At 60.1% G+C, this 27,307-nt stretch overlaps 5 protein-coding genes across 6 annotated transcripts; all 5 read right to left on the bottom strand.

Annotated features, from left to right (window-relative positions):
• Nucleotides 1-210: 210 nt before the first annotated feature.
• LOC306815024 (uncharacterized protein) lies at nt 211-8,394 on the bottom strand. Of its 2 annotated transcripts, none has more exons than XM_079331600.1 (5): nt 8,224-8,394; nt 1,499-1,600; nt 1,103-1,205; nt 785-841; nt 211-478 (listed from the first exon to the last, which is right to left on the bottom strand). In XM_079331600.1, exons 1-5 carry the CDS (start codon nt 8,329-8,331, stop codon nt 279-281), a joined length of 570 nt encoding a protein of 189 aa, XP_079187726.1. In that variant the 5' UTR covers nt 8,332-8,394; the 3' UTR covers nt 211-278. The 2 variants fall into 2 exon arrangements, with proteins under 2 accessions (XP_079187726.1, XP_079187727.1); XM_079331601.1 differs by lacking the exon at nt 8,224-8,394 and adding an exon at nt 1,746-1,832.
• LOC306815002 (maestro heat-like repeat-containing protein family member 7) lies at nt 3,005-4,995 on the bottom strand (the record flags this gene model as incomplete). Its single annotated transcript, XM_079331571.1, has 7 exons — nt 3,005-3,218; nt 3,316-3,503; nt 3,733-3,880; nt 4,094-4,242; nt 4,426-4,575; nt 4,684-4,748; nt 4,878-4,995. 7 exons carry the CDS (start codon nt 4,993-4,995, stop codon nt 3,005-3,007), a joined length of 1,032 nt encoding a protein of 343 aa, XP_079187697.1.
• A 1,428-nt stretch (nt 8,395-9,822) lies between the features above and the next one.
• Nucleotides 9,823-18,010, bottom strand: LOC306814989 (uncharacterized protein). The gene is made up of 5 exons (XM_079331553.1): nt 17,840-18,010; nt 11,111-11,212; nt 10,715-10,817; nt 10,397-10,453; nt 9,823-10,090 (listed from the first exon to the last, which is right to left on the bottom strand). Exons 1-5 carry the CDS (start codon nt 17,945-17,947, stop codon nt 9,891-9,893), a joined length of 570 nt encoding a protein of 189 aa, XP_079187679.1. The 5' UTR covers nt 17,948-18,010; the 3' UTR covers nt 9,823-9,890.
• On the bottom strand, nt 11,759-14,607 carry LOC306815001 (maestro heat-like repeat-containing protein family member 7; the record flags this gene model as incomplete). Its single annotated transcript, XM_079331570.1, has 9 exons — nt 11,759-12,169; nt 12,316-12,430; nt 12,694-12,831; nt 12,929-13,116; nt 13,345-13,492; nt 13,706-13,854; nt 14,038-14,187; nt 14,296-14,360; nt 14,490-14,607. 9 exons carry the CDS (start codon nt 14,605-14,607, stop codon nt 11,759-11,761), a joined length of 1,482 nt encoding a protein of 493 aa, XP_079187696.1.
• Nucleotides 18,011-22,207: 4,197 nt separating the features above from the next.
• On the bottom strand, nt 22,208-24,590 carry LOC306815000 (maestro heat-like repeat-containing protein family member 7; the record flags this gene model as incomplete). The annotated part of the gene is made up of 7 exons (XM_079331569.1): nt 24,105-24,590; nt 23,911-23,975; nt 23,653-23,802; nt 23,321-23,469; nt 22,960-23,107; nt 22,543-22,730; nt 22,208-22,445 (listed from the first exon to the last, which is right to left on the bottom strand). The coding sequence occupies exons 1-7, from the start codon at nt 24,220-24,222 to the stop codon at nt 22,208-22,210; spliced, it is 1,056 nt and encodes a 351-aa protein (XP_079187695.1). The 5' UTR covers nt 24,223-24,590.
• Between the last annotated feature and the right edge of the window lie 2,717 nt (nt 24,591-27,307).

The following is a 27,307-nucleotide window of genomic DNA, read 5'->3' as shown; positions in this document are numbered from 1 at the left end:
GCCACTTTCCCTTCCACACTGCACGCTTGGCCAACTTGCCAAGCACAAGCACCCTTCTTCCCCTCTTCCCCACTGGCCTGAAGACTCCGAGCACCAAAGAAAGCTCCTGAACCTCTGTGTATAACATCAGTATTTTATTAATCCTATTGACTCCTAACTAACTAAACTAATAACTTACTAATTAACTAAATTATTTACGATAGTCTAAAAGAAATTATATGAAGAGGAGAGGATTTCCCTGCAGGCCCAGGTGGCCCCAGCAGATGCACCCTCCCTCATCAGTGCTCCGCAGTGCTCCAGCAGGAGAACCGGCCACCGCCACCCAGGGAACGCCGTGACTTCCAGAGTCGGCGAACTCCTTCTAGCATCCTCTGGAGTCTGGAGGAGGGAATGCTCTGTACAGTCATGTTTATGTACAGAGTTTGAAGAGCCAGGCATGAGATGGCAGGGCTGACATCGTCTGCCATGTCCTCAAGGGCTGGAAGAGAGAGAAACAGAGGCACAGTCAGAGCCTGCATCTCAGGGGACCTGGAGAGACCCTCCTGACCCGTCCATGGCCCCCGTCCATGGCTGTCTCTTGCCACAGCCTGGAGGCAGCAGGAGACAGCAAGGAGCTGCTGGAAGGTGCTGGCCCCGAATCTCCCTCGCACAGGCGCCCCGAAAGGTCTCTGTGCTCTGCCCACGCCGCCCCTGGTGTGCGCGGGGAGCAGAGCCCTCCGCAGCCGGGGCAGAAAACGCAGCTGCCAGCGCCAGCCCCCGCTGCCAGCCCGCTGGCCTCACTCACCCCTGCACATCAGCTGCAACTCTCGCTGCTGCTCTCTCAGGAACCGCCCGGCCAGCCCTGGGAACACAGAGCCCGTCACAGCCCCAGCGGCACGGCTGCCCCACAGCGGCGCTGCCAGCCCTGTGGCTGCCGCATCTCCTTCCCCTGCAGGGCTCAGCCCGGGCTCTCGCCGCATCCTGCTGCCCAAGGCACGGCTGGCACAGGGCGGCAGCAGCCCCGAGGGCAGGCGGGGCTCCACGGCCCCGGCCCGGATGGCAGCAGCTGCCGGGGCTGGAGCCGAGCTGCGGAGGGGCGGGGAGGGAGCCGGCGTGTGCTCACCCATGAGCCTAATGGCCGCCTCTCGCAGGGGCTCCTGTGGGCTCCGCAGGTACGGCAGGGCCTGCCGCAGGTGCTCGGCCGCTCGGCCCCTGTCCTTTGCCAGCTGTGGAGAGTTACGGGAGGGAAGGGTTGGGGCGGGATCTGTCCCTTGGCCCCGGGGCTCCCCTGCCCGCAGCAGAGCCCCGCTGGGTCGGGGCTCCATCAGCTCCTGCCTTGGGGCCAGAGGAGCCCGGAGAAGAGCCAGGCTGGGCAGCTCGGGGAAGGGAGCAGAGTGTGGGGTGCAGGCCGGTGCCCCTGGGTGCAGCACTGGGCAGGGGCCACGGCTGCACCCCACTGACTGGGCACCGTGGGCAGGGGCTTCTCCAGGCTGGGCTGGGGCTTGCATGCTGTCCTTACCAAGCACTCGCCAAATCTCCACATCTGATCAGTCGCCACCAGGTTCTCCAGATCCCTCCTCTTGAGGAAGATCACTGCAGCAAGTAGCGTTTCCCGAGAGGCCTGCAGAGAGCCAGAGATGGCACTGCAGCCCAGGGCACAGGAGCTGCCTCCCTGTGCCAAGGCCACGAGGAGGCTGGAGCCCTAGAGGTGCCAGGGTGCAGGGAGACAGCTGAGCATGGGGACAGCAGCGCCCAGGAGTCCTCACCTGTGCCACGCGCGTGTTCTCATTGTGGCAGTTGAAGAAGAGCGGGAGCAGGCTCTTGCTCACAAGCATCTTCATGGCCTTTTTCCCCTCTGCTTCTACCAACTTCATCAGCTCTTGGAAGAGGCAAATGGAGAGCAGCTGCACATGGTGGTTGTCCTGTTGGAAAGGAAGCAAAAGCCCTCCCCATCAGCTGCTCCAGGTTCCTCTGTGCCCAGAAATCCGTGGCACACCACACTTGGGGGCAGCACCCAGTGGCCGTGGCTGGGGACACAGAGCCTTACGTTGTCCAGGAGCGGCCAGAGTGTCGCAGCCAGCCGCAGGGCGATGGGGCTGGGTATGGCGAGGTCTCTGCGCAGCAGCAGAGCGCTGAGCACGATGGCGCTCGTCTCAACGACAACTTCATCAGCATCCTTCAGCAGGTGGGCAAGGCTTTCGGTCATGCTCTGCATTTTCTTGTTCTGCGTGGAACAAAACGCTGGGCAACCCCACGCTGCTGCTGCTGCTGCCCTGGAGCCCAAGGGCTGCAGCACTATCCTGGAGCACTTGGGCAGCTGGACAGTAGCGCAGGAGAGCTGGGAGCAGCTGCCATGGCTCTCGAAGCCCAGCTAAGCTCAAAGGGTTGCCTTCCCCAGTGCCACACTGCCAGCACAGCTTCAGCCGCTGCCTGCTCCTCACCATCGAGAGGTCCCTGCTGAGTACCACGAGGCCTCTGAGCGCCAAGCGACGCATCTCCCTGGACTCGCTCTGCACGTGCCTCGCCATGATCTCCAGGATGCCGTCACCCCATTCACTGAAGTCCATGAATTCCATGAGCTGGAAGGCCCAAAACAGTGACCAGGGTGCCCAGCTGCCAGGAGCTCAGACCTGCACAGAGCTGCGCCGTTCCGGGCAGCTGTGGCCGTGAGAGGGCAGAGAGGTGGGAGTCAGCTCAGCGGGGCAGCGCTGGCCATGGGGCTCACCTCCACAAGGAACGCCATGGCGGGCAGTTGCCAGTCTGAAATGCCTCGGCTGAGTAGCTCTAAGAGGCAGGATATGCTGCTGCGACAGCAGACCGTGGAGACCTCGCGCATCTCCCTGGTGGGGGGAAAAGACACCGTTGGCCCTGAGCCGGCTGGGCAAAGCTCTCCCAGGGCCGACTCCCAGAGGCCTGGTCTGTTCACGAGCACCCCGTGGGCGCTTTGGGAGGCGGCTGCTCCCAGGCATCCTCCTCTCCCATCCTTTTCCAGTCTGCTCTTCATTCTCTTTGTGACAAGGCCCTCTCACCCATGGCCATGGGAGCTGTGTGGGGCACCCTGGACAAAAATGGCAGTGGCAGCGTGAAGAAGGGGGTCTGACCTGGCCAGCAGACCCACTGCATAGTGGTGGGTGTCAGCACAGAGCAGCGTGTCCCAGCCACCCTTGCGCTCCACGGCCAACACCACAGGCTCACACTGGACTCGACAGAGCAGCAACTTCAGGGTCTGCACTGCAAACCTGTGTACAGAGCAAAGCCAAGGTCACGCTGGCCGCCCTGGCTCCTGCTTGGGGGCATGGGAGGGATGGGGAGACTGGCAGGATTGGGACGGAGCACCTTTGGGGGTTGGTGGCAAGGCCAAGTTGCTGCTGGCATCCCTTCCAGAAGCTATCAACCTCCTCTGGTGTATGCAGTGTGCTGATGTAAGCTTGGAAAAGCAGATGCAGCAAGAGATGGGGATAATACTCCAACACTATAGGCGGGCACCAGGTGAAGTTGAAGATATTCCACAGTGTCACGGTTGCCTGCAAAAAATAAAGCACCCAGAGACAAGAGTAGGTGCCAAGACATCCACGTGGCAGGGCCTGAGCGTGCGAAGGAGAGGCCGGGGGAGACAACGTGGCAGCAGCCGGCCTGGTTCCCCAGGTTCAGAGCAGTGCCTGAGGGCAGGGAGATGCAGTTGTGGGGAGGACAGAGAGCTGGCTGCTCGAGAGGCGGCCTAGTGGCAAGCAGAGGTCAGTTGCAGGAACTCACAGCCAGAGCAAAGACTCCTGTGTTGTCCCCATCTGAGGTGTATACACTGTCCACTGGCCAGGCGCTCAGCACAGTGATGAGGATCTGCAGCGCCGGCTCCGCAGTGCCAGTGGAGGTCAGGATCACCCCCCACATGGCCGCAGCAGCTCTGTGGGGTCAGAGCTCTGTGTCAAGGGGTCTCGGCCACAGCACCACGGCCTGGGCTGCTGCAGGGGCCTGCGCTGGCCCTCAGCCCTGCCTCTGCCCACTGGCCCTGGCCGGCAGCCCAGTGCTCCTGTGTGGCACTCAGCAGGGACAGGCTCTGCAGGGTAACGGGGAATGAGCCATAAGCCCTCAAGGCAGGTGGGGCTGCCCAAGGTACCTGTCACCCGACGGGGCCCAGCGCAAGAGAGTCATGACCACATCATAGGGGTATTCCCTGGTCAGTTCCAGCAGGGTCCTGTCCAGCCTGTGCCCAGCAGACTCATTGACCGTGAGCCACTTGTGGATGTACCTCACCATGGCTGGCACCTGCAGAAGGTGTGGGGAGGCCTGGAAAGCTGCCAGAGCAGCAACTTCCCCAGCTTCCCCTGAGAAGCGCTTCCCTTCCCACCACATTGGGCTGGGCCTCCAAGGCTGAGGGAAGCCAGCAGAGCCGGCTTGAGGCGCCGCACAGTTCCTGGGGTGATGGAGCCCTGGCCACAGGCTGCTTACTTGCTTTGGATTGGAGACACCCTTCTCCACAAGCAAATGCAGCATGGCAGCACCGGTCTCAGCACTGAAGGGGTGAACGTTTGCCAAAGGCCCAGTGCTCATACCGGTGGTCTCTTCCCGCCAAATGCACATGATGAATTCCCAGATCATCTGCAGGAGAAGGGCAGGAAGAGAGGCAGAATGCATGGAGTGCTCCAAGCACGGTGCTGGGCTGAGCAGTGACAGCGGGCCCAGCCCAGGTGTTGCTGGCTGCAGTACCTGCGCTGCTCTGCGGAAGCGGCCACGGGCAGGGTCCTGCTCTTGTGTCCAGTCCATGGCTGCACCTGGCACAGAGCGAGCGCAGCCAGGGCTGAGGGGCTGCGGGAGAGGCCGGAGAGCAGAGCCCAGCCCCGCATTCCCAGGCAGGGAGAGCCTCGGGATGCACCAGCCTGTGGCCCAGCTCTGGCACTCACCCTCCTGCAGCAGCTGGAGCGGCTCCAGCTCTCCGGGCTGCTGTGCTGAGGTAGCTGCAGCCTTCTCCTCCTCATTCACCCAGGCCAGCTTGGGCACCCTGGGGGGTGTCTGCTCCATGTCTCTCCTTGGAGTTAGGGTGGCCTGTAGGAGAGATGCCTTGAAAGAGTTCAAAGATCAAGTGCTGCAGTTGTGCCTTGAAGGCACAGCTGCAACAGAGAAGCCTTGGGAAGACTGAAGGACAGTAAGTCCCGCAGCCTGTCCACCAGGGCAGCGGCTGCAGGGATGGCAGACGCTTCGGAAATGCTCCGGCTCGCCGAGTCCCGCAGTCTGGCCTGGAGGTCACCTGCACAGGTAACACTTTGGGAAAGCTCCGGGTCAGCAAGGAACAAGCTGGCTGTGCGGGGGCTCCTCACAGCACCGCTCTCTCCGTCCTGTCCCGACGCGTGCACTAAGCACTGTGGCGTGGCCGTGTCGCCGCCAGCACCTATGTCACCACGTGTCACAAAGGGTCACCCTTGTGCGCTGTGTTCTGTTCCATCCCAACGTGACCACAGTGCTGTGTCACAAAGAGCTCTAGGACACGCCCCCACATGCCCTGGGGACACCCCCACCCCACAAACTTTTCCAGCTTGCAAGGAAGACATTCCCCGAGTGTCGAGGACAGCCCAAGAGTTGCGGCTCAAACAACAAGCCGATCCTCCTCTGCTCTGCCCGCTCAGGGCAGCAGAAGGAGCCCCCACAGTTGCCGACACAGCTGCAGCAGGAAGGGCAGCTTCCACAGGAGCTGCCATGTCTGTGGGACATGACCCGGTGCTGGATGGCCGTCCCACACGCAGGGCTGTGACACAGACATGGGACATATGGCCCAGGGCACGAATGCTGCTCGGGGCCCTGGGGCCAGGGCAGCACTGGAATCAGCAGGTGTGGCAAAGTCCCTGCTAAAAGAGAGCTGCCACCCCTGAGGCGTGCCAGTGCTGGCTTCTGCCCTTGCCACAGAGACCTGTGCCCCCGGGGCACTTCTGTGCCAGAGGACAGCCAAAGTCCACGTGCATTGGTGTCTGTGCTCCTTTCTGCAGGTGCCTGTTGGCAGGAGCACCTCCGTGGAATGAGTTTTGCTTGGAAGTGATTATCTGCAGACCAAAAACCCCATCCACCGTTGACCCTCACAGCACAATTAGAATCTTACAGAGATCCCATCAAGTTTCCTTGTCTTCTTCTGACTGTTTTTCTTGCTTTCCGGAAAAAGTATCAGACCAGTGTGTGATGCCCGATGCCCCAAGTAGCTGCCTGTCTGCCTGTGGCCAGCAGCTCATGTCCAAACACATCTGGGTGTGTGCTGGGCAAGGCAATGGACAGGCACTTGCAGCGATTTTCCCTGGTGAACCTGCAAGGAACCTGGGCAAGTGCAGAAAATAGGGATAACTCTGAGATGAGATGAGCTGTTCAGTGTCTCTGACCATGCTAGCAGCAGCATGAGGGAACAGCCAACATAAGCGCTGGAAGCAAACATACCCTGCCACTTTCTGCTCTTCCATAGACACGGACCTAACTTGTTCCCATGGCTCCAGGAGACTTGAGCCAGGAACAAGGGAGGGCTGTGTATTGGTAGGGAACAGCCTCCAAGAAGACCAGAGCAGAGCCTCAGCAGAGCCTGTGCTTGTGACCTGGGCCATCAATTGAGCAGATACCAAAGTGCTTCCTTCCCTCCATCCCTGAACCTCAGCCAGAGTCCTGCTTTGCTTCAGCATCTGCTGTTTCTTCCTTCTTTCTGAGGAAGTTCTCCATGTTGAGTTTAGAAGCTCCCGCTGCCTTTTTTGAGGTGCCTGAAAGGAGGAGAGTGTCAGCAGCTGCAGCCCAGGAATTGTGTCCCATCAGTTTCTAACGATGGCACCGATGCTGCTGCCTTGGGGTAGCGGGCTGTGCAATTCCAGTCTGCCCTCCAGCACGGCCACTGAAGTCAGTCAGGGGGACAGGCTGCGGCTGAAGCTGCCAAGCGTGGCTGTGAGGCTGGCAAGGCAAGAGAAAGCCATGGTGACTTTTCCTGACACTCTTTGCCAAGCCACGTACACTTGTGCCCGAATCATCTCTTCTTTTGGCATCCCGTCTGGTTTGGATGCCTTCCTGAGGAGGAACAAGTTTTCTGGGCGCTGCTGTTCCTGTGCACACTCTGGTGATTTTTCTCTGGCGTGCAGAGCCATGTTGACAGCAGTGACTCCGTAGTCAGCTCCAGGAGACATCGTCTTTGCCACGGCGGCAGCAGCTCTGTGGACCCTGAGCACAGTGTCAGTGGGGTCTCCTCCACACAGCACTGTGGCCTGGGCAGCCACGGGCGCCCGGCTGGCCGCCAGCCCTGCTTCTGCACACTGTGCCTCAGCAGCAGCAGCAGCAGCAGCAGCAGCAGGTCTCTGTGCTCTGCCCACGCCGTCCCTGGTGCAGAGACTGTGGGCAGGGGCTTCTCCAGGCTGGGGCTGGGGCTTGCAGACCATCCTTACCAAGCACTCGCCACTACGTGCTCAAGACCCCCACCCTCTACGTGTAATGGATGGGCCAAGAGACCACCCTACTTGTCACGGCTTTATTGAAAATGAGCTGTGGGCGGGAGGCTGGAAGAGTCACGCACAGCGCCGCTGCTCCCCACGCACGATCCGGGGGAGGAGTTTATCTTCGCTGTGCAATAGAGGCGGAGCTTTCACTTCCACGAGAGGCTCTTGGGAGCCTTTTGTTGGCTTTTGGTCTAGGGATGTAATGCTGGGCGAATGCTGCTAGTCATGGTGACAAAGTTAAAAAGCTCTGGTTGGTGATTTCTCTTCTTCATCATATTCGCAACATGTTAGTACATTTTTGTTCTTAGATATTCTACTGGCTCATTGTTTTTAGGGGTTTTTACCACTTAATGGTAGGTATCCCATGAGTACTTGCTGTCACATTACATTTTGTTGGTGGCAGTGGACGTGAGCGTGGATACAAGAGTAGGTATGAGGACAGGGTAAGAAACAAATAGCTCAGAGTATGAACAATTTACAAAGATGTAAAATGTTAGTAACAAATAGCCAACTTCAACATCAATACTCATGGTCAACTAAGTAGCTGCACATTAACACAAACACCAACAACAAAAGGGTAGGGGAAAAACTTGCATCTGAGAATTTTATTCCCTACATTGAGGAATCTTACTGCAGCAAGCAGCGTTTTCCGAGAGGCCTGCAGAGAGCCAGAGATGGCACTGCAGCCCAGGGCACAGGAGCTGTCTCCCTGTGCCAAGGCCACGAGGAGGCTGGAGCCCTAGAGGTGCCAGGGTGCAGGGAGACAGCTGAGCATGGGGACAGCAGCGCCAGGAGTCCTCACCTGTGCCACGCGCGTGTTCTCATCGTGGCAGTTGAAGAAGAGCGGGAGCAGGCTCTTGCTCACAAGCATCTTCATGGCCTTTTTCCCCTCTGCCTCTACCAACCTCATCAGCTCTTGGAAGAGGCAAATGGAGAGCAGCTGCACATGGTGGTTGTCTTATTGGAAAGGAAGCAAAAGCTCTCCCCATCAGCTGCTCCAGGTTCCTCTGTGCCCAGAAATCCGTGGCACACCACGCTTGGGGGCAGCACCCAGTGGCCGTGGCTGGGGACACAGAGCCTTACGTTGTCCAGGAGCGGCCAGAGTGTCGCAGCCAGCCGCAGGGCGATGGGGCTGGGTATGGGGAGGTCTCTGCGCAGCAGCAGAGCTCTGAGCACGACGACGCTCGTCTCAACGACGACTTCATCTGCATCCCGTAGCAGGTGGGCAAGGCTTTCGGTCAGGCTCTGCATTTTCTTGTTCTGCATGGAACACAGGCCTGGCAATTCCACGCTGCTGCTGCTGCTGCCATGGAGCCCAGGGGCTGCAGGCCTATCCTGGAGCACTCAGGGAGCAGGACAGTAGCGCAGGAGAGCTGGGAGCAGCTGCCATGGCTCCCGAAGCCCAGCTGTGATCTCCAGCCCCAAGCTGCCAGCACAGCTTCAGCCGCTGCCTCCTCCTCACCATCGAGAGGTCCCTGCTGAGAGGCCATGAGGCCTCTGAGAGCCAGGCACTGCCTCTCCCTGGACTCTGCACACTGCACCTCGCCAGCAGCAGCCAGGGGCCGTGCTCCTGCAGGGCCTGCTCGGCCTCCTTGTCTCTCCTTGTCCCAGTGCAAACCAGACTGGGCACCTCGGGGGTGTCCCCACCATCCTGCTGAGGCCAGGCCTCCAGGGCATCTGCCGCAGGCCCCGGAGACGCGTCGGGGAAGCGCCAGAGCAGCTCAGTGGCAGGAAGAAGGTGGCAGGCTGGGGGCTGCTCATGACCTCTGCCACCCAATTCCTCAGGGCTTCCCACCAAGCCACCCACACAAGCGTTCCTGTCCCACCACAGCCTCCCGCCACACGCATCCCCCTCACGCCTTCCCACTGCCTTGTCCTGGCAGGCCTTGGCAGCACCGCATCCCTTCAGGGCTTCCCACTGTCCCATGACGTCCAGGCCTCGCCCAGGCCTGCCTGGCTGCTCAAGGAGCTGCAGAGGAGCCGGATCAAGAGGCACCTCAGAGCCCTCAGCAATCCAGCCAGCAGCGCACGGGCAGGACACAGCTGGTGCTTCCTGGCTGGGGGAGGGCTGCTGGCCATCTCCAGGGACCAGGCTCTCAGGGATCCCCGCCGCAGCTCCGGCCTCAGCCCACTAGCTCTGTCGGAAGCCTTAAGGCTTCCGCAGAACCACCAAAGGCCAAGGGGCTTTTGGCCACTTTCCCTTCGACACTGCACGCTTGGCCAACTTGCCAAGCACAAGCACCCTTCTTCCCCTCTTCCCCACTGGCCTGAAGACTCCGAGCACCAAAAGAAAGCTCCTGAACCTCTGTGTATAACATCAGTATTTTATTAATCCTATTGACTCCTAACTAACTAAACTAATAACTTACTAATTAACTAAATTATTTACGATAGTCTAAAAGAAATTATATGAAGAGGAGAGGATTTCCCTGCAGGCCCAGGTGGCCCCAGCAGATGCACCCTCCCTCATCAGTGCTCCGCAGTGCTCCAGCAGGAGAACCGGCCACCGCCACCCAGGGAACGCCGTGACTTCCAGAGTCGGCGAACTCCTTCTAGCATCCTCTGGAGTCTGGAGGAGGGAATGCTCTGTACAGTCATGTTTATGTACAGAGTTTGAAGAGCCAGGCATGAGATGGCAGGGCTGACATCGTCTGCCATGTCCTCAAGGGCTGGAAGAGAGAGAAACAGAGGCACAGTCAGAGCCTGCATCTCAGGGGACCTGGAGAGACCCTCCTGACCCGTCCATGGCCCCCGTCCATGGCTGTCTCTTGCCACAGCCTGGAGGCAGCAGGAGACAGCAAGGAGCTGCTGGAAGGTGCTGGCCCCGAATCTCCCTCGCACAGGCGCCCCGAAAGGTCTCTGTGCTCTGCCCACGCCGCCCCTGGTGTGCGCGGGGAGCAGAGCCCTCCGCAGCCGGGGCAGAAAACGCAGCTGCCAGCGCCAGCCCCCGCTGCCAGCCCGCTGGCCTCACTCACCCCTGCACATCAGCTGCAACTCTCGCTGCTGCTCTCTCAGGAACCGCCCGGCCAGCCCTGGGAACACAGAGCCCGTCACAGCCCCAGCGGCACGGCTGCCCCACAGCGGCGCTGCCAGCCCTGTGGCTGCCGCATCTCCTTCCCCTGCAGGGCTCAGCCCGGGCTCTCGCCGCATCCTGCTGCCCAAGGCACGGCTGGCACAGGGCGGCAGCAGCCCCGAGGGCAGGCGGGGCTCCACGGCCCCGGCCCGGATGGCAGCAGCTGCCGGGGCTGGAGCCGAGCTGCGGAGGGGCGGGGAGGGAGCCGGCGTGTGCTCACCCATGAGCCTAATGGCCGCCTCTCGCAGGGGCTCCTGTGGGCTCCGCAGGTACGGCAGGGCCTGCCGCAGGTGCTCGGCCGCTCGGCCCCTGTCCTTTGCCAGCTGTGGAGAGTTACGGGAGGGAAGGGTTGAGGCGGGATCTGTCCCTTGGCCCCGGGGCTCCCCTGCCCGCAGCAGAGCCCCGCTGGGTCGGGGCTCCATCAGCTCCTGCCTTGGGGCCAGAGGAGCCCGGAGAAGAGCCAGGCTGGGCAGCTCGGGGAAGGGAGCAGAGTGTGGGGTGCAGGCCGGTGCCCCTGGGTGCAGCACTGGGCAGGGGCCACGGCTGCACCCCACTGACTGGGCACCGTGGGCAGGGGCTTCTCCAGGCTGGGCTGGGGCTTGCATGCTGTCCTTACCAAGCACTCGCCAAATCTCCACATCTGATCAGTCGCCACCAGGTTCTCCAGATCCCTCCTCTTGAGGAAGATCACTGCAGCAAGTAGCGTTTCCCGAGAGGCCTGCAGAGAGCCAGAGATGGCACTGCAGCCCAGGGCACAGGAGCTGCCTCCCTGTGCCAAGGCCACAAGGAGGCTGGAGCCCTAGAGGTGCCAGGGTGCAGGGAGACAGCTGAGCATGGGGACAGCAGCGCCCAGGAGTCCTCACCTGTGCCACGCGCGTGTTCTCATTGTGGCAGTTGAAGAAGAGCGGGAGCAGGCTCTTGCCCACAAGCATCTTCATGGCCTTTTTCCCCTCTGCCTCTACCAACTTCATCAGCTCTTGGAAGAGGCAAATGGAGAGCAGCTGCACATGGTGGTTGTCCTGTTGGAAAGGAAGCAAAAGCCCTCCCCATCAGCTGCTCCAGGTTCCTCTGTGCCCAGAAATCCGTGGCACACCACACTTGGGGGCAGCACCCAGTGGCCGTGGCTGGGGACACAGAGCCTTACGTTGTCCAGGAGCGGCCAGAGTGTCGCAGCCAGCCGCAGGGCGATGGGGCTGGTATGGCGAGGTCTCTGCGCAGCAGCAGAGCGCTGAGCACGATGGCGCTCGTCTCAACGACAACTTCATCAGCATCCTTCAGCAGGTGGGCAAGGCTTTCGGTCATGCTCTGCATTTTCTTGTTCTGCGTGGAACAAAACGCTGGGCAACCCCACGCTGCTGCTGCTGCTGCCAGGGAGCCCAAGGGCTGCAGGCCTATCCTGGAGCACTTGGGCAGCTGGACAGTAGCGCAGGAGAGCTGGGAGCAGCTGCCATGGCTCTCGAAGCCCAGCTAAGCTCAAAGGGTTGCTTTCCCCAGTGCCACACTGCCAGCACAGCTTCAGCCGCTGCCTGCTCCTCACCATCGAGAGGTCCCTGCTGAGTACCACGAGGCCTCTGAGCGCCAAGCGACGCATCTCCCTGGACTCGCTCTGCACGTGCCTCGCCATGATCTCCAGGATGCCGTCACCCCATTCACTGAAGTCCATGAATTCCATGAGCTGGAAGGCCCAAAACAGTGACCAGGGTGCCCAGCTGCCAGGAGCTCAGACCTGCACAGAGCTGCGCCGTTCCGGGCAGCTGTGGCCGTGAGAGGGCAGAGAGGTGGGAGTCAGCTCAGCGGGGCAGCGCTGGCCATGGGGCTCACCTCCACAAGGAACGCCATGGCGGGCAGTTGCCAGTCTGAAATGCCTCGGCTGAGTAGCTCTAAGAGGCAGGATATGCTGCTGCGACAGCAGACCGTGGAGACCTCGCGCATCTCCCTGGTGGGGGGGAAAAGACACCAGTTGGCCCTGAGCCGGCTGGGCAAAGCTCTCCCAGGGCCGACTCCCAGAGGCCTGGTCTGTTCACGAGCACCCCGTGGGCGCTTTGGGAGGCGGCTGCTCCCAGGCATCCTCCTCTCCCATCCTTTTCCAGTCTGCTCTTCATTCTCTTTGTGACAAGGCCCTCTCACCCATGGCCATGGGAGCTGTGTGGGGCACCCTGGACAAAAATGGCAGTGGCAGCGTGAAGAAGGGGGTCTGACCTGGCCAGCAGACCCACTGCATAGTGGTGGGTGTCAGCACAGAGCAGCGTGTCCCAGCCACCCTTGCGCTCCACGGCCAACACCACAGGCTCACACTGGACTCGACAGAGCAGCAACTTCAGGGTCTGCACTGCAAACCTGTGTACAGAGCAAAGCCAAGGTCACGCTGGCCGCCCTGGCTCCTGCTTGGGGGCATGGGAGGGATGGGGAGACTGGCAGGATTGGGACGGAGCACCTTTGGGGGTTGGTGGCAAGGCCAAGTTGCTGCTGGCATCCCTTCCAGAAGCTATCAACCTCCTCTGGTGTATGCAGTGTGCTGATGTAAGCTTGGAAAAGCAGATGCAGCAAGAGATGGGGATAATACTCCAACACTATAGGCGGGCACCAGGTGAAGTTGAAGATATTCCACAGTGTCACGGTTGCCTGCAAAAAATAAGCACCCAGAGACAAGAGTAGGTGCCAAGACATCCACGTGGCAGGGCCTGAGCGTGCGAAGGAGAGGCCGGGGGAGACAATGTGGCAGCAGCCGGCCTGGTTCCCCAGGTTCAGAGCAGTGCCTGAGGGCAGGGAGATGCAGTTGTGGGGAGGACAGAGAGCTGGCTGCTCGAGAGGCGGCCTAGTGGCAAGCAGAGGTCAGTTGCAGGAACTCACAGCCAGAGCAAAGACTCCTGTGTTGTCCCCATCTGAGGTGTATACACTGTCCACTGGCCAGGCGCTCAGCACAGTGATGAGGATCTGCAGCGCCGGCTCCGCAGTGCCAGTGGAGGTCAGGATCACCCCCCACATGGCCGCAGCAGCTCTGTGGGGTCAGAGCTCTGTGTCAAGGGGTCTCGGCCACAGCACCACGGCCTGGGCTGCTGCAGGGGCCTGCGCTGGCCCTCAGCCCTGCCTCTGCCCACTGGCCCTGGCCGGCAGCCCAGTGCTCCTGTGTGGCACTCAGCAGGGACAGGCTCTGCAGGGTAACGGGGAATGAGCCATAAGCCCTCAAGGCAGGTGGGGCTGCCCAAGGTACCTGTCACCCGACGGGGCCCAGCGCAAGAGAGTCATGACCACATCATAGGGGTATTCCCTGGTCAGTTCCAGCAGGGTCCTGTCCAGCCTGTGCCCAGCAGACTCATTGACCGTGAGCCACTTGTGGATGTACCTCACCATGGCTGGCACCTGCAGAAGGTGTGGGGAGGCCTGGAAAGCTGCCAGAGCAGCAACTTCCCCAGCTTCCCCTGAGAAGCGCTTCCCTTCCCACCACATTGGGCTGGGCCTCCAAGGCTGAGGGAAGCCAGCAGAGCCGGCTTGAGGCGCCGCACAGTTCCTGGGGTGATGGAGCCCTGGCCACAGGCTGCTTACTTGCTTTGGATTGGAGACACCCTTCTCCACAAGCAAATGCAGCATGGCAGCACCGGTCTCAGCACTGAAGGGGTGAACGTTTGCCAAAGGCCCAGTGCTCACACCGGTGGTCTCTTCCCGCCAAATGCACATGATGAATTCCCAGATCATCTGCAGGAGAAGGGCAGGAAGAGAGGCAGAATGCATGGAGTGCTCCAAGCACGGTGCTGGGCTGAGCAGTGACAGCGGGCCCAGCCCAGGTGTTGCTGGCTGCAGTACCTGCGCTGCTCTGCGGAAGCGGCCACGGGCAGGGTCCTGCTCTTGTGTCCAGTCCATGGCTGCACCTGGCACAGAGCGAGCGCAGCCAGGGCTGAGGGGCTGCGGGAGAGGCCGGAGAGCAGAGCCCAGCCCCGCATTCCCAGGCAGGGAGAGCCTCGGGATGCACCAGCCTGTGGCCCAGCTCTGGCACTCACCCTCCTGCAGCAGCTGGAGCGGCTCCAGCTCTCCGGGCTGCTGTGCTGAGGTAGCTGCAGCCTTCTCCTCCTCATTCACCCAGGCCAGCTTGGGCACCCTGGGGGGTGTCTGCTCCATGTCTCTCCTTGGAGTTAGGGTGGCCTGTAGGAGAGATGCCTTGAAAGAGTTCAAAGATCAAGTGCTGCAGTTGTGCCTTGAAGGCACAGCTGCAACAGAGAAGCCTTGGGAAGACTGAAGGACAGTAAGTCCCGCAGCCTGTCCACCAGGGCAGCGGCTGCAGGGATGGCAGACGCTTCGGAAATGCTCCGGCTCGCCGAGTCCCGCAGTCTGGCCTGGAGGTCACCTGCACAGGTAACACTTTGGGAAAGCTCCGGGTCAGCAAGGAACAAGCTGGCTGTGCGGGGGCTCCTCACAGCACCGCTCTCTCCGTCCTGTCCCGACGCGTGCACTAAGCACTGTGGCGTGGCCGTGTCGCCGCCAGCACCTATGTCACCACGTGTCACAAAGGGTCACCCTTGTGCGCTGTGTTCTGTTCCATCCCAACGTGACCACAGTGCTGTGTCACAAAGAGCTCTAGGACACGCCCCCACATGCCCTGGGGACACCCCCACCCCCACAAACTTTTCCAGCTTGCAAGGAAGACATTCCCGAGTGTCGAGGACAGCCCAAGAGTTGCGGCTCAAACAACAAGCCGATGCCTCCTCTGCTCTGCCCGCTCAGGGCAGCAGAAGGAGCCCCCACAGTTGCCGACACAGCTGCAGCAGGAAGGGCAGCTTCCACAGGAGCTGCCATGTCTGTGGGACATGACCCGGTGCTGGGTGGCCGTCCCACACGCAGGGCTGTGACACAGACATGGGACATATGGCCCAGGGCACGAATGCTGCTCGGGGCCCTGGGGCCAGGGCAGCACTGGAATCAGCAGGTGTGGCAAAGTCCCTGCTAAAAGAGAGCTGCCACCCCTGAGGCGTGCCAGTGCTGGCTTCTGCCCTTGCCACAGAGACCTGTGCCCCCGGGGCACTTCTGTGCCAGAGGACAGCCAAAGTCCACGTGCATTGGTGTCTGTGCTCCTTTCTGCAGGTGCCTGTTGGCAGGAGCACCTCCGTGGAATGAGTTTTGCTTGGAAGTGATTATCTGCAGACCAAAAACCCCATCCACCGTTGACCCTCACAGCACAATTAGAATCTTACAGAGATCCCATCAAGTTTCCTTGTCTTCTTCTGACTGTTTTTCTTGCTTTCCGGAAAAAAGTATCAGACCAGTGTGTGATGCCCGATGCCCCAAGTAGCTGCCTGTCTGCCTGTGGCCAGCAGCTCATGTCCAAACACATCTGGGTGTGTGCTGGGCAAGGCAATGGACAGGCACTTGCAGCGATTTTCCCTGGTGAACCTGCAAGGAACCTGGGCAAGTGCAGAAAATAGGGATAACTCTGAGATGAGATGAGCTGTTCAGTGTCTCTGACCATGCTAGCAGCAGCATGAGGGAACAGCCAACATAAGCGCTGGAAGCAAACATACCCTGCCACTTTCTGCTCTTCCATAGACACGGACCTAACTTGTTCCCATGGCTCCAGGAGACTTGAGCCAGGAACAAGGGAGGGCTGTGTATTGGTAGGGAACAGCCTCCAACGAAGACCAGAGCAGAGCCTCAGCAGAGCCTGTGCTTGTGACCTGGGCCATCAATTGAGCAGATACCAAAGTGCTTCCTTCCCTCCATCCCTGAACCTCAGCCAGAGTCCTGCTTTGCTTCAGCATCTGCTGTTTCTTCCTTCTTTCTGAGGAAGTTCTCCATGTTGAGTTTAGAAGCTCCCGCTGCCTTTTTTGAGGTGCCTGAAAGGAGGAGAGTGTCAGCAGCTGCAGCCCAGGAATTGTGTCCCATCAGTTTCTAACGATGGCACCGATGCTGCTGCCTTGGGGTAGCGGGCTGTGCAATTCCAGTCTGCCCTCCAGCACGGCCACTGAAGTCAGTCAGGGGGACAGGCTGCGGCTGAAGCTGCCAAGCGTGGCTGTGAGGCTGGCAAGGCAAGAGAAAGCCATGGTGACTTTTCCTGACACTCTTTGCCAAGCCACGTACACTTGTGCCCGAATCATCCCTTCTTTTGGCATCCCGTCTGGTTTGGATGCCTTCCTGAGGAGGAACAAGTTTTCTGGGCGCTGCTGTTCCTGTGCACACTCTGGTGATTTTTCTCTGGCGTGCAGAGCCATGTTGACAGCAGTGACTCCGTAGCCAGCTCCAGGAGACATCGTCTTTGCCACGGCGGCAGCAGCTCTGTGGACCCTGAGCACAGTGTCAGTGGGGTCTCCTCCACACAGCACTGTGGCCTGGGCAGCCACGGGCGCCCGGCTGGCCGCCAGCCCTGCTTCTGCACACTGTGCCTCAGCAGCAGCAGCAGCAGCAGCAGCAGCAGGTCTCTGTGCTCTGCCCACGCCGTCCCTGGTGCAGAGACCGTGGGCAGGGGCTTCTCCAGGCTGGGGCTGGGGCTTGCAGACCATCCTTACCAAGCACTCGCCACTACGTGCTCAAGACCCCCACCCTCTACGTGTAATGGATGGGCCAAGAGACCACCCTACTTGTCACGGCTTTATTGAAAATGAGCTGTGGGCGGGAGGCTGGAAGAGTCACGCACAGCGCCGCTGCTCCCCACGCACGATCCGGGGGAGGAGTTTATCTTCGCTGTGCAATAGAGGCAAAGCTTTCACTTCCACGAGAGGCTCTCGGGAGCCTTTTGTTGGCTTTTGGTCTAGGGATGTAATGCTGGGCGAATGCTGCTAGTCATGGTGACAAAGTTAAAAAGCTCTGGTTGGTGATTTCTCTTCTTCATCATATTCGCAACATGTTAGTACATTTTTTGTTCTTAGATATTCTACTGGCTCATTGTTTTTAGGGGTTTTTACCACTTAATGGTAGGTATCCCATGAGTACTTGCTGTCACATTACATTTTGTTGGTGGCAGTGGACGTGAGCGTGGATACAAGAGTAGGTATGAGGACAGGGTAAGAAACAAATAGCTCAGAGTATGAACAATTTACAAAGATGTAAAATGTTAGTAACAAATAGCCAACTTCAACATCAATACTCATGGTCAACTAAGTAGATGCACATTAACACAAACACCAACAACAAAAGGGTAGGGAAAAACTTGCATCTGAGAATTTTATTCCCTACATTGAGGAATCTTACTGCAGCAAGCAGCGTTTTCCGAGAGGCCTGCAGAGAGCCAGAGATGGCACTGCAGCCCAGGGCACAGGAGCTGCCTCCCTGTGCCAAGGCCACGAGGAGGCTGGAGCCCTAGAGGTGCCAGGGTGCAGGGAGACAGCTGAGCATGGGGACAGCAGCGCCCAGGAGTCCTCACCTGTGCCACGCGCGTGTTCTCATCGTGGCAGTTGAAGAAGAGCGGGAGCAGGCTCTTGCTCACAAGCATCTTCATGGCCTTTTTCCCCTCTGCCTCTACCAACCTCATCAGCTCTTGGAAGAGGCAAATGGAGAGCAGCTGCACATGGTGGTTGTCTTATTGGAAAGGAAGCAAAAGCTCTCCCCATCAGCTGCTCCAGGTTCCTCTGTGCCCAGAAATCCGTGGCACACCACGCTTGGGGGCAGCACCCAGTGGCCGTGGCTGGGGACACAGAGCCTTACGTTGTCCAGGAGCGGCCAGAGTGTCGCAGCCAGCCGCAGGGCGATGGGGCTGGGTATGGGGAGGTCTCTGCGCAGCAGCAGAGCTCTGAGCACGACGACGCTCGTCTCAACGACGACTTCATCTGCATCCCGTAGCAGGTGGGCAAGGCTTTCGGTCAGGCTCTGCATTTTCTTGTTCTGCATGGAACACAGGCCTGGCAATTCCACGCTGCTGCTGCTGCTGCCATGGAGCCCAGGGGCTGCAGGCCTATCCTGGAGCACTCAGGGAGCAGGACAGTAGCGCAGGAGAGCTGGGAGCAGCTGCCATGGCTCCCGAAGCCCAGCTGTGATCTCCAGCCCCAAGCTGCCAGCACAGCTTCAGCCGCTGCCTCCTCCTCACCATCGAGAGGTCCCTGCTGAGAGGCCATGAGGCCTCTGAGAGCCAGGCACTGCCTCTCCCTGGACTCTGCACACTGCACCTCGCCAGCAGCAGCCAGGGGCCGTGCTCCTGCAGGGCCTGCTCGGCCTCCTTGTCTCTCCTTGTCCCAGTGCAAACCAGACTGGGCACCTCGGGGGTGTCCCCACCATCCTGCTGAGGCCAGGCCTCCAGGGCATCTGCCGCAGGCCCCGGAGACGCGTCAGGGAAGCGCCAGAGCAGCTCAGTGGCAGGAAGAAGGTGGCAGGCTGGGGGCTGCTCATGACCTCTGCCACCCAATTCCTCAGGGCTTCCCACCAAGCCACCCACACAAGCGTTCCTGTCCCACCACAGCCTCCCGCCACACGCATCCCCCTCACGCCTTCCCACTGCCTTGTCCTGGCAGGCCTTGGCAGCACCGCATCCCTTCAGGGCTTCCCACTGTCCCATGACGTCCAGGCCTCGCCCAGGCCTGCCTGGCTGCTCAAGGAGCTGCAGAGGAGCCGGATCAAGAGGCACCTCAGAGCCCTCAGCAATCCAGCCAGCAGCGCACGGGCAGGACACAGCTGGTGCTTCCTGGCTGGGGGAGGGCTGCTGGCCATCTCCAGGGACCAGGCTCTCAGGGATCCCCGCCGCAGCTCCGGCCTCAGCCCACTAGCTCTGTCGGAAGCCTTAAGGCTTCCGCAGAACCACCAAAGGCCAAGGGGCTTTTGGCCACTTTCCCTTCCACACTGCACGCTTGGCCAACTTGCCAAGCACAAGCACCCTTCTTCCCCTCTTCCCCACTGGCCTGAAGACTCCGAGCACCAAAAGAAAGCTCCTGAACCTCTGTGTATAACATCAGTATTTTATTAATCCTATTGACTCCTAACTAACTAAACTAATAACTTACTAATTAACTAAATTATTTACGATAGTCTAAAAGAAATTATATGAAGAGGAGAGGATTTCCCTGCAGGCCCAGGTGGCCCCAGCAGATGCACCCTCCCTCATCAGTGCTCCGCAGTGCTCCAGCAGGAGAACCGGCCACCGCCACCCAGGGAACGCCGTGACTTCCAGAGTCGGCGAACTCCTTCTAGCATCCTCTGGAGTCTGGAGGAGGGAATGCTCTGTACAGTCATGTTATGTACAGAGTTTGAAGAGCCAGGCATGAGATGGCAGGGCTGACATCGTCTGCCATGTCCTCAAGGGCTGGAAGAGAGAGAAACAGAGGCACAGTCAGAGCCTGCATCTCAGGGGACCTGGAGAGACCCTCCTGACCCGTCCATGGCCCCCGTCCATGGCTGTCTCTTGCCACAGCCTGGAGGCAGCAGGAGACAGCAAGGAGCTGCTGGAAGGTGCTGGCCCCGAATCTCCCTCGCACAGGCGCCCCGAAAGGTCTCTGTGCTCTGCCCACGCCGCCCCTGGTGTGCGCGGGGAGCAGAGCCCTCCGCAGCCGGGGCAGAAAACGCAGCTGCCAGCGCCAGCCCCCGCTGCCAGCCCGCTGGCCTCACTCACCCCTGCACATCAGCTGCAACTCTCGCTGCTGCTCTCTCAGGAACCGCCCCGGCCAGCCCTGGGAACACAGAGCCCGTCACAGCCCCAGCGGCACGGCTGCCCCACAGCGGCGCTGCCAGCCCTGTGGCTGCCGCATCTCCTTCCCCTGCAGGGCTCAGCCCGGGCTCTCGCCGCATCCTGCTGCCCAAGGCACGGCTGGCACAGGGCGGCAGCAGCCCCGAGGGCAGGCGGGGCTCCACGGCCCCGGCCCGGATGGCAGCAGCTGCCGGGGCTGGAGCCGAGCTGCGGAGGGGCGGGGAGGGAGCCGGCGTGTGCTCACCCATGAGCCTAATGGCCGCCTCTCGCAGGGGCTCCTGTGGGCTCCGCAGGTACGGCAGGGCCTGCCGCAGGTGCTCGGCCGCTCGGCCCCTGTCCTTTGCCAGCTGTGGAGAGTTACGGGAGGGAAGGGTTGGGGCGGGATCTGTCCCTTGGCCCCGGGGCTCCCCTGCCCGCAGCAGAGCCCCGCTGGGTCGGGGCTCCATCAGCTCCTGCCTTGGGCCCAGAGGAGCCCGGAGAAGAGCCAGGCTGGGCAGCTCGGGGAAGGGAGCAGAGTGTGGGGTGCAGGCCGGTGCCCCTGGGTGCAGCACTGGGCAGGGGCCACGGCTGCACCCCACTGACTGGGCACCGTGGGCAGGGGCTTCTCCAGGCTGGGCTGGGGCTTGCATGCTGTCCTTACCAAGCACTCGCCAAATCTCCACATCTGATCAGTCGCCACCAGGTTCTCCAGATCCCTCCTCTTGAGGAAGATCACTGCAGCAAGTAGCGTTTCCCGAGAGGCCTGCAGAGAGCCAGAGATGGCACTGCAGCCCAGGGCACAGGAGCTGCCTCCCTGTGCCAAGGCCACGAGGAGGCTGGAGCCCTAGAGGTGCCAGGGTGCAGGGAGACAGCTGAGCATGGGGACAGCAGCGCCCAGGAGTCCTCACCTGTGCCACGCGCGTGTTCTCATTGTGGCAGTTGAAGAAGAGCGGGAGCAGGCTCTTGCTCACAAGCATCTTCATGGCCTTTTTCCCCTCTGCTTCTACCAACTTCATCAGCTCTTGGAAGAGGCAAATGGAGAGCAGCTGCACATGGTGGTTGTCCTGTTGGAAAGGAAGCAAAAGCCCTCCCCATCAGCTGCTCCAGGTTCCTCTGTGCCCAGAAATCCGTGGCACACCACACTTGGGGGCAGCACCCAGTGGCCGTGGCTGGGGACACAGAGCCTTACGTTGTCCAGGAGCGGCCAGAGTGTCGCAGCCAGCCGCAGGGCGATGGGGCTGGGTATGGCGAGGTCTCTGCGCAGCAGCAGAGCGCTGAGCACGATGGCGCTCGTCTCAACGACAACTTCATCAGCATCCTTCAGCAGGTGGGCAAGGCTTTCGGTCATGCTCTGCATTTTCTTGTTCTGCGTGGAACAAAACGCTGGGCAACCCCACGCTGCTGCTGCTGCTGCCCTGGAGCCCAAGGGCTGCAGCACTATCCTGGAGCACTTGGGCAGCTGGACAGTAGCGCAGGAGAGCTGGGAGCAGCTGCCATGGCTCTCGAAGCCCAGCTAAGCTCAAAGGGTTGCCTTCCCCAGTGCCACACTGCCAGCACAGCTTCAGCCGCTGCCTGCTCCTCACCATCGAGAGGTCCCTGCTGAGTACCACGAGGCCTCTGAGCGCCAAGCGACGCATCTCCCTGGACTCGCTCTGCACGTGCCTCGCCATGATCTCCAGGATGCCGTCACCCCATTCACTGAAGTCCATGAATTCCATGAGCTGGAAGGCCCAAAACAGTGACCAGGGTGCCCAGCTGCCAGGAGCTCAGACCTGCACAGAGCTGCGCCGTTCCGGGCAGCTGTGGCCGTGAGAGGGCAGAGAGGTGGGAGTCAGCTCAGCGGGGCAGCGCTGGCCATGGGGCTCACCTCCACAAGGAACGCCATGGCGGGCAGTTGCCAGTCTGAAATGCCTCGGCTGAGTAGCTCTAAGAGGCAGGATATGCTGCTGCGACAGCAGACCGTGGAGACCTCGCGCATCTCCCTGGTGGGGGGAAAAGACACCGTTGGCCCTGAGCCGGCTGGGCAAAGCTCTCCCAGGGCCGACTCCCAGAGGCCTGGTCTGTTCACGAGCACCCCGTGGGCGCTTTGGGAGGCGGCTGCTCCCAGGCATCCTCCTCTCCCATCCTTTTCCAGTCTGCTCTTCATTCTCTTTGTGACAAGGCCCTCTCACCCATGGCCATGGGAGCTGTGTGGGGCACCCTGGACAAAATGGCAGTGGCAGCGTGAAGAAGGGGGTCTGACCTGGCCAGCAGACCCACTGCATAGTGGTGGGTGTCAGCACAGAGCAGCGTGTCCCAGCCACCCTTGCGCTCCACGGCCAACACCACAGGCTCACACTGGACTCGACAGAGCAGCAACTTCAGGGTCTGCACTGCAAACCTGTGTACAGAGCAAAGCCAAGGTCACGCTGGCCGCCCTGGCTCCTGCTTGGGGGCATGGGAGGGATGGGGAGACTGGCAGGATTGGGACGGAGCACCTTTGGGGGTTGGTGGCAAGGCCAAGTTGCTGCTGGCATCCCTTCCAGAAGCTATCAACCTCCTCTGGTGTATGCAGTGTGCTGATGTAAGCTTGGAAAAGCAGATGCAGCAAGAGATGGGGATAATACTCCAACACTATAGGCGGGCACCAGGTGAAGTTGAAGATATTCCACAGTGTCACGGTTGCCTGCAAAAAATAAAGCACCCAGAGACAAGAGTAGGTGCCAAGACATCCACGTGGCAGGGCCTGAGCGTGCGAAGGAGAGGCCGGGGGAGACAACGTGGCAGCAGCCGGCCTGGTTCCCCAGGTTCAGAGCAGTGCCTGAGGGCAGGGAGATGCAGTTGTGGGGAGGACAGAGAGCTGGCTGCTCGAGAGGCGGCCTAGTGGCAAGCAGAGGTCAGTTGCAGGAACTCACAGCCAGAGCAAAGACTCCTGTGTTGTCCCCATCTGAGGTGTATACACTGTCCACTGGCCAGGCGCTCAGCACAGTGATGAGGATCTGCAGCGCCGGCTCCGCAGTGCCAGTGGAGGTCAGGATCACCCCCCACATGGCCGCAGCAGCTCTGTGGGGTCAGAGCTCTGTGTCAAGGGGTCTCGGCCACAGCACCACGGCCTGGGCTGCTGCAGGGGCCTGCGCTGGCCCTCAGCCCTGCCTCTGCCCACTGGCCCTGGCCGGCAGCCCAGTGCTCCTGTGTGGCACTCAGCAGGGACAGGCTCTGCAGGGTAACGGGGAATGAGCCATAAGCCCTCAAGGCAGGTGGGGCTGCCCAAGGTACCTGTCACCCGACGGGGCCCAGCGCAAGAGAGTCATGACCACATCATAGGGGTATTCCCTGGTCAGTTCCAGCAGGGTCCTGTCCAGCCTGTGCCCAGCAGACTCATTGACCGTGAGCCACTTGTGGATGTACCTCACCATGGCTGGCACCTGCAGAAGGTGTGGGGAGGCCTGGAAAGCTGCCAGAGCAGCAACTTCCCCAGCTTCCCCTGAGAAGCGCTTCCCTTCCCACCACATTGGGCTGGGCCTCCAAGGCTGAGGGAAGCCAGCAGAGCCGGCTTGAGGCGCCGCACAGTTCCTGGGGTGATGGAGCCCTGGCCACAGGCTGCTTACTTGCTTTGGATTGGAGACACCCTTCTCCACAAGCAAATGCAGCATGGCAGCACCGGTCTCAGCACTGAAGGGGTGAACGTTTGCCAAAGGCCCAGTGCTCACACCGGTGGTCTCTTCCCGCCAAATGCACATGATGAATTCCCAGATCATCTGCAGGAGAAGGGCAGGAAGAGAGGCAGAATGCATGGAGTGCTCCAAGCACGGTGCTGGGCTGAGCAGTGACAGCGGGCCCAGCCCAGGTGTTGCTGGCTGCAGTACCTGCGCTGCTCTGCGGAAGCGGCCACGGGCAGGGTCCTGCTCTTGTGTCCAGTCCATGGCTGCACCTGGCACAGAGCGAGCGCAGCCAGGGCTGAGGGGCTGCGGGAGAGGCCGGAGAGCAGAGCCCAGCCCCGCATTCCCAGGCAGGGAGAGCCTCGGGATGCACCAGCCTGTGGCCCAGCTCTGGCACTCACCCTCCTGCAGCAGCTGGAGCGGCTCCAGCTCTCCAGGCTGCTGTGCTGAGGTAGCTGCAGCCTTCTCCTCCTCATTCACCCAGGCCAGCTTGGGCACCCTGGGGGGTGTCTGCTCCATGTCTCTCCTTGGAGTTAGGGTGGCCTGTAGGAGAGATGCCTTGAAAGAGTTCAAAGATCAAGTGCTGCAGTTGTGCCTTGAAGGCACAGCTGCAACAGAGAAGCCTTGGGAAGACTGAAGGACAGTAAGTCCCGCAGCCTGTCCACCAGGGCAGCGGCTGCAGGGATGGCAGACGCTTCGGAAATGCTCCGGCTCGCCGAGTCCCGCAGTCTGGCCTGGAGGTCACCTGCACAGGTAACACTTTGGGAAAGCTCCGGGTCAGCAAGGAACAAGCTGGCTGTGCGGGGGCTCCTCACAGCACCGCTCTCTCCGTCCTGTCCCGACGCGTGCACTAAGCACTGTGGCGTGGCCGTGTCGCCGCCAGCACCTATGTCACCACGTGTCACAAAGGGTCACCCTTGTGCGCTGTGTTCTGTTCCATCCCAACGTGACCACAGTGCTGTGTCACAAAGAGCTCTAGGACACGCCCCCACATGCCCTGGGACACCCCCACCCCCACAAACTTTTCCAGCTTGCAAGGAAGACATTCCCCGAGTGTCGAGGACAGCCCAAGAGTTGCGGCTCAAACAACAAGCCGATCCTCCTCTGCTCTGCCCGCTCAGGGCAGCAGAAGGAGCCCCCACAGTTGCCGACACAGCTGCAGCAGGAAGGGCAGCTTCCACAGGAGCTGCCATGTCTGTGGGACATGACCCGGTGCTGGGTGGCCGTCCCACACGCAGGGCTGTGACACAGACATGGGACATATGGCCCAGGGCACGAATGCTGCTCGGGGCCCTGGGGCCAGGGCAGCACTGGAATCAGCAGGTGTGGCAAAGTCCCTGCTAAAGAGAGCTGCCACCCCTGAGGCGTGCCAGTGCTGGCTTCTGCCCTTGCCACAGAGACCTGTGCCCCCGGGGCACTTCTGTGCCAGAGGACAGCCAAAGTCCACGTGCATTGGTGTCTGTGCTCCTTTCTGCAGGTGCCTGTTGGCAGGAGCACCTCCGTGGAATGAGTTTTGCTTGGAAGTGATTATCTGCAGACCAAAAACCCCATCCACCGTTGACCCTCACAGCACAATTAGAATCTTACAGAGATCCCATCAAGTTTCCTTGTCTTCTTCTGACTGTTTTTCTTGCTTTCCGGAAAAAGTATCAGACCAGTGTGTGATGCCCGATGCCCCAAGTAGCTGCCTGTCTGCCTGTGGCCAGCAGCTCATGTCCAAACACATCTGGGTGTGTGCTGGGCAAGGCAATGGACAGGCACTTGCAGCGATTTTCCCTGGTGAACCTGCAAGGAACCTGGGCAAGTGCAGAAAATAGGGATAACTCTGAGATGAGATGAGCTGTTCAGTGTCTCTGACCATGCTAGCAGCAGCATGAGGGAACAGCCAACATAAGCGCTGGAAGCAAACATACCCTGCCACTTTCTGCTCTTCCATAGACACGGACCTAACTTGTTCCCATGGCTCCAGGAGACTTGAGCCAGGAACAAGGGAGGGCTGTGTATTGGTAGGGAACAGCCTCCAAGCAAGACCAGAGCAGAGCCTCAGCAGAGCCTGTGCTTGTGACCTGGGCCATCAATTGAGCAGATACCAAAGTGCTTCCTTCCCTCCATCCCTGAACCTCAGCCAGAGTCCTGCTTTGCTTCAGCATCTGCTGTTTCTTCCTTCTTTCTGAGGAAGTTCTCCATGTTGAGTTTAGAAGCTCCCGCTGCCTTTTTTGAGGTGCCTGAAAGGAGGAGAGTGTCAGCAGCTGCAGCCCAGGAATTGTGTCCCATCAGTTTCTAACGATGGCACCGATGCTGCTGCCTTGGGGTAGCGGGCTGTGCAATTCCAGTCTGCCCTCCAGCACGGCCACTGAAGTCAGTCAGGGGGACAGGCTGCGGCTGAAGCTGCCAAGCGTGGCTGTGAGGCTGGCAAGGCAAGAGAAAGCCATGGTGACTTTTCCTGACACTCTTTGCCAAGCCACGTACACTTGTGCCCGAATCATCCCTTCTTTTGGCATCCCGTCTGGTTTGGATGCCTTCCTGAGGAGGAACAAGTTTTCTGGGCGCTGCTGTTCCTGTGCACACTCTGGTGATTTTTCTCTGGCGTGCAGAGCCATGTTGACAGCAGTGACTCCGTAGCCAGCTCCAGGAGACATCGTCTTTGCCACGGCGGCAGCAGCTCTGTGGACCCTGAGCACAGTGTCAGTGGGGTCTCCTCCACACAGCACTGTGGCCTGGGCAGCCACGGGCGCCCGGCTGGCCGCCAGCCCTGCTTCTGCACACTGTGCCTCAGCAGCAGCAGCAGCAGCAGCAGCAGCAGGTCTCTGTGCTCTGCCCACGCCGTCCCTGGTGCAGAGACCTGTGGGCAGGGGCTTCTCCAGGCTGGGGCTGGGGCTTGCAGACCATCCTTACCAAGCACTCGCCACTACGTGCTCAAGACCCCCACCCTCTACGTGTAATGGATGGGCCAAGAGACCACCCTACTTGTCACGGCTTTATTGAAAATGAGCTGTGGGCGGGAGGCTGGAAGAGTCACGCACAGCGCCGCTGCTCCCCACGCACGATCCGGGGGAGGAGTTTATCTTCGCTGTGCAATAGAGGCGGAGCTTTCACTTCCACGAGAGGCTCTTGGGAGCCTTTTGTTGGCTTTTGGTCTAGGGATGTAATGCTGGGCGAATGCTGCTAGTCATGGTGACAAAGTTAAAAAGCTCTGGTTGGTGATTTCTCTTCTTCATCATATTCGCAACATGTTAGTACATTTTTTGTTCTTAGATATTCTACTGGCTCATTGTTTTTAGGGGTTTTTACCACTTAATGGTAGGTATCCCATGAGTACTTGCTGTCACATTACATTTTGTTGGTGGCAGTGGACGTGAGCGTGGATACAAGAGTAGGTACTGAGGACAGGGTAAGAAACAAATAGCTCAGAGTATGAACAATTTACAAAGATGTAAAATGTTAGTAACAAATAGCCAACTTCAACATCAATACTCATGGTCAACTAAGTAGATGCACATTAACACAAACACCAACAACAAAAGGGTAGGGAAAAACTTGCATCTGAGAATTTTATTCCCTACATTGAGGAATCTTACTGCAGCAAGCAGCGTTTTCCGAGAGG

The sequence above is a fragment of the Erithacus rubecula genome, assembly GCF_903797595.1.
Source record: "Erithacus rubecula genome assembly, contig: SUPER_Z_unloc_5, whole genome shotgun sequence".
Taxonomy (NCBI): domain Eukaryota; kingdom Metazoa; phylum Chordata; class Aves; order Passeriformes; family Muscicapidae; genus Erithacus; species Erithacus rubecula.
This window is presented reverse-complemented; position numbering and strand designations above follow the sequence as displayed.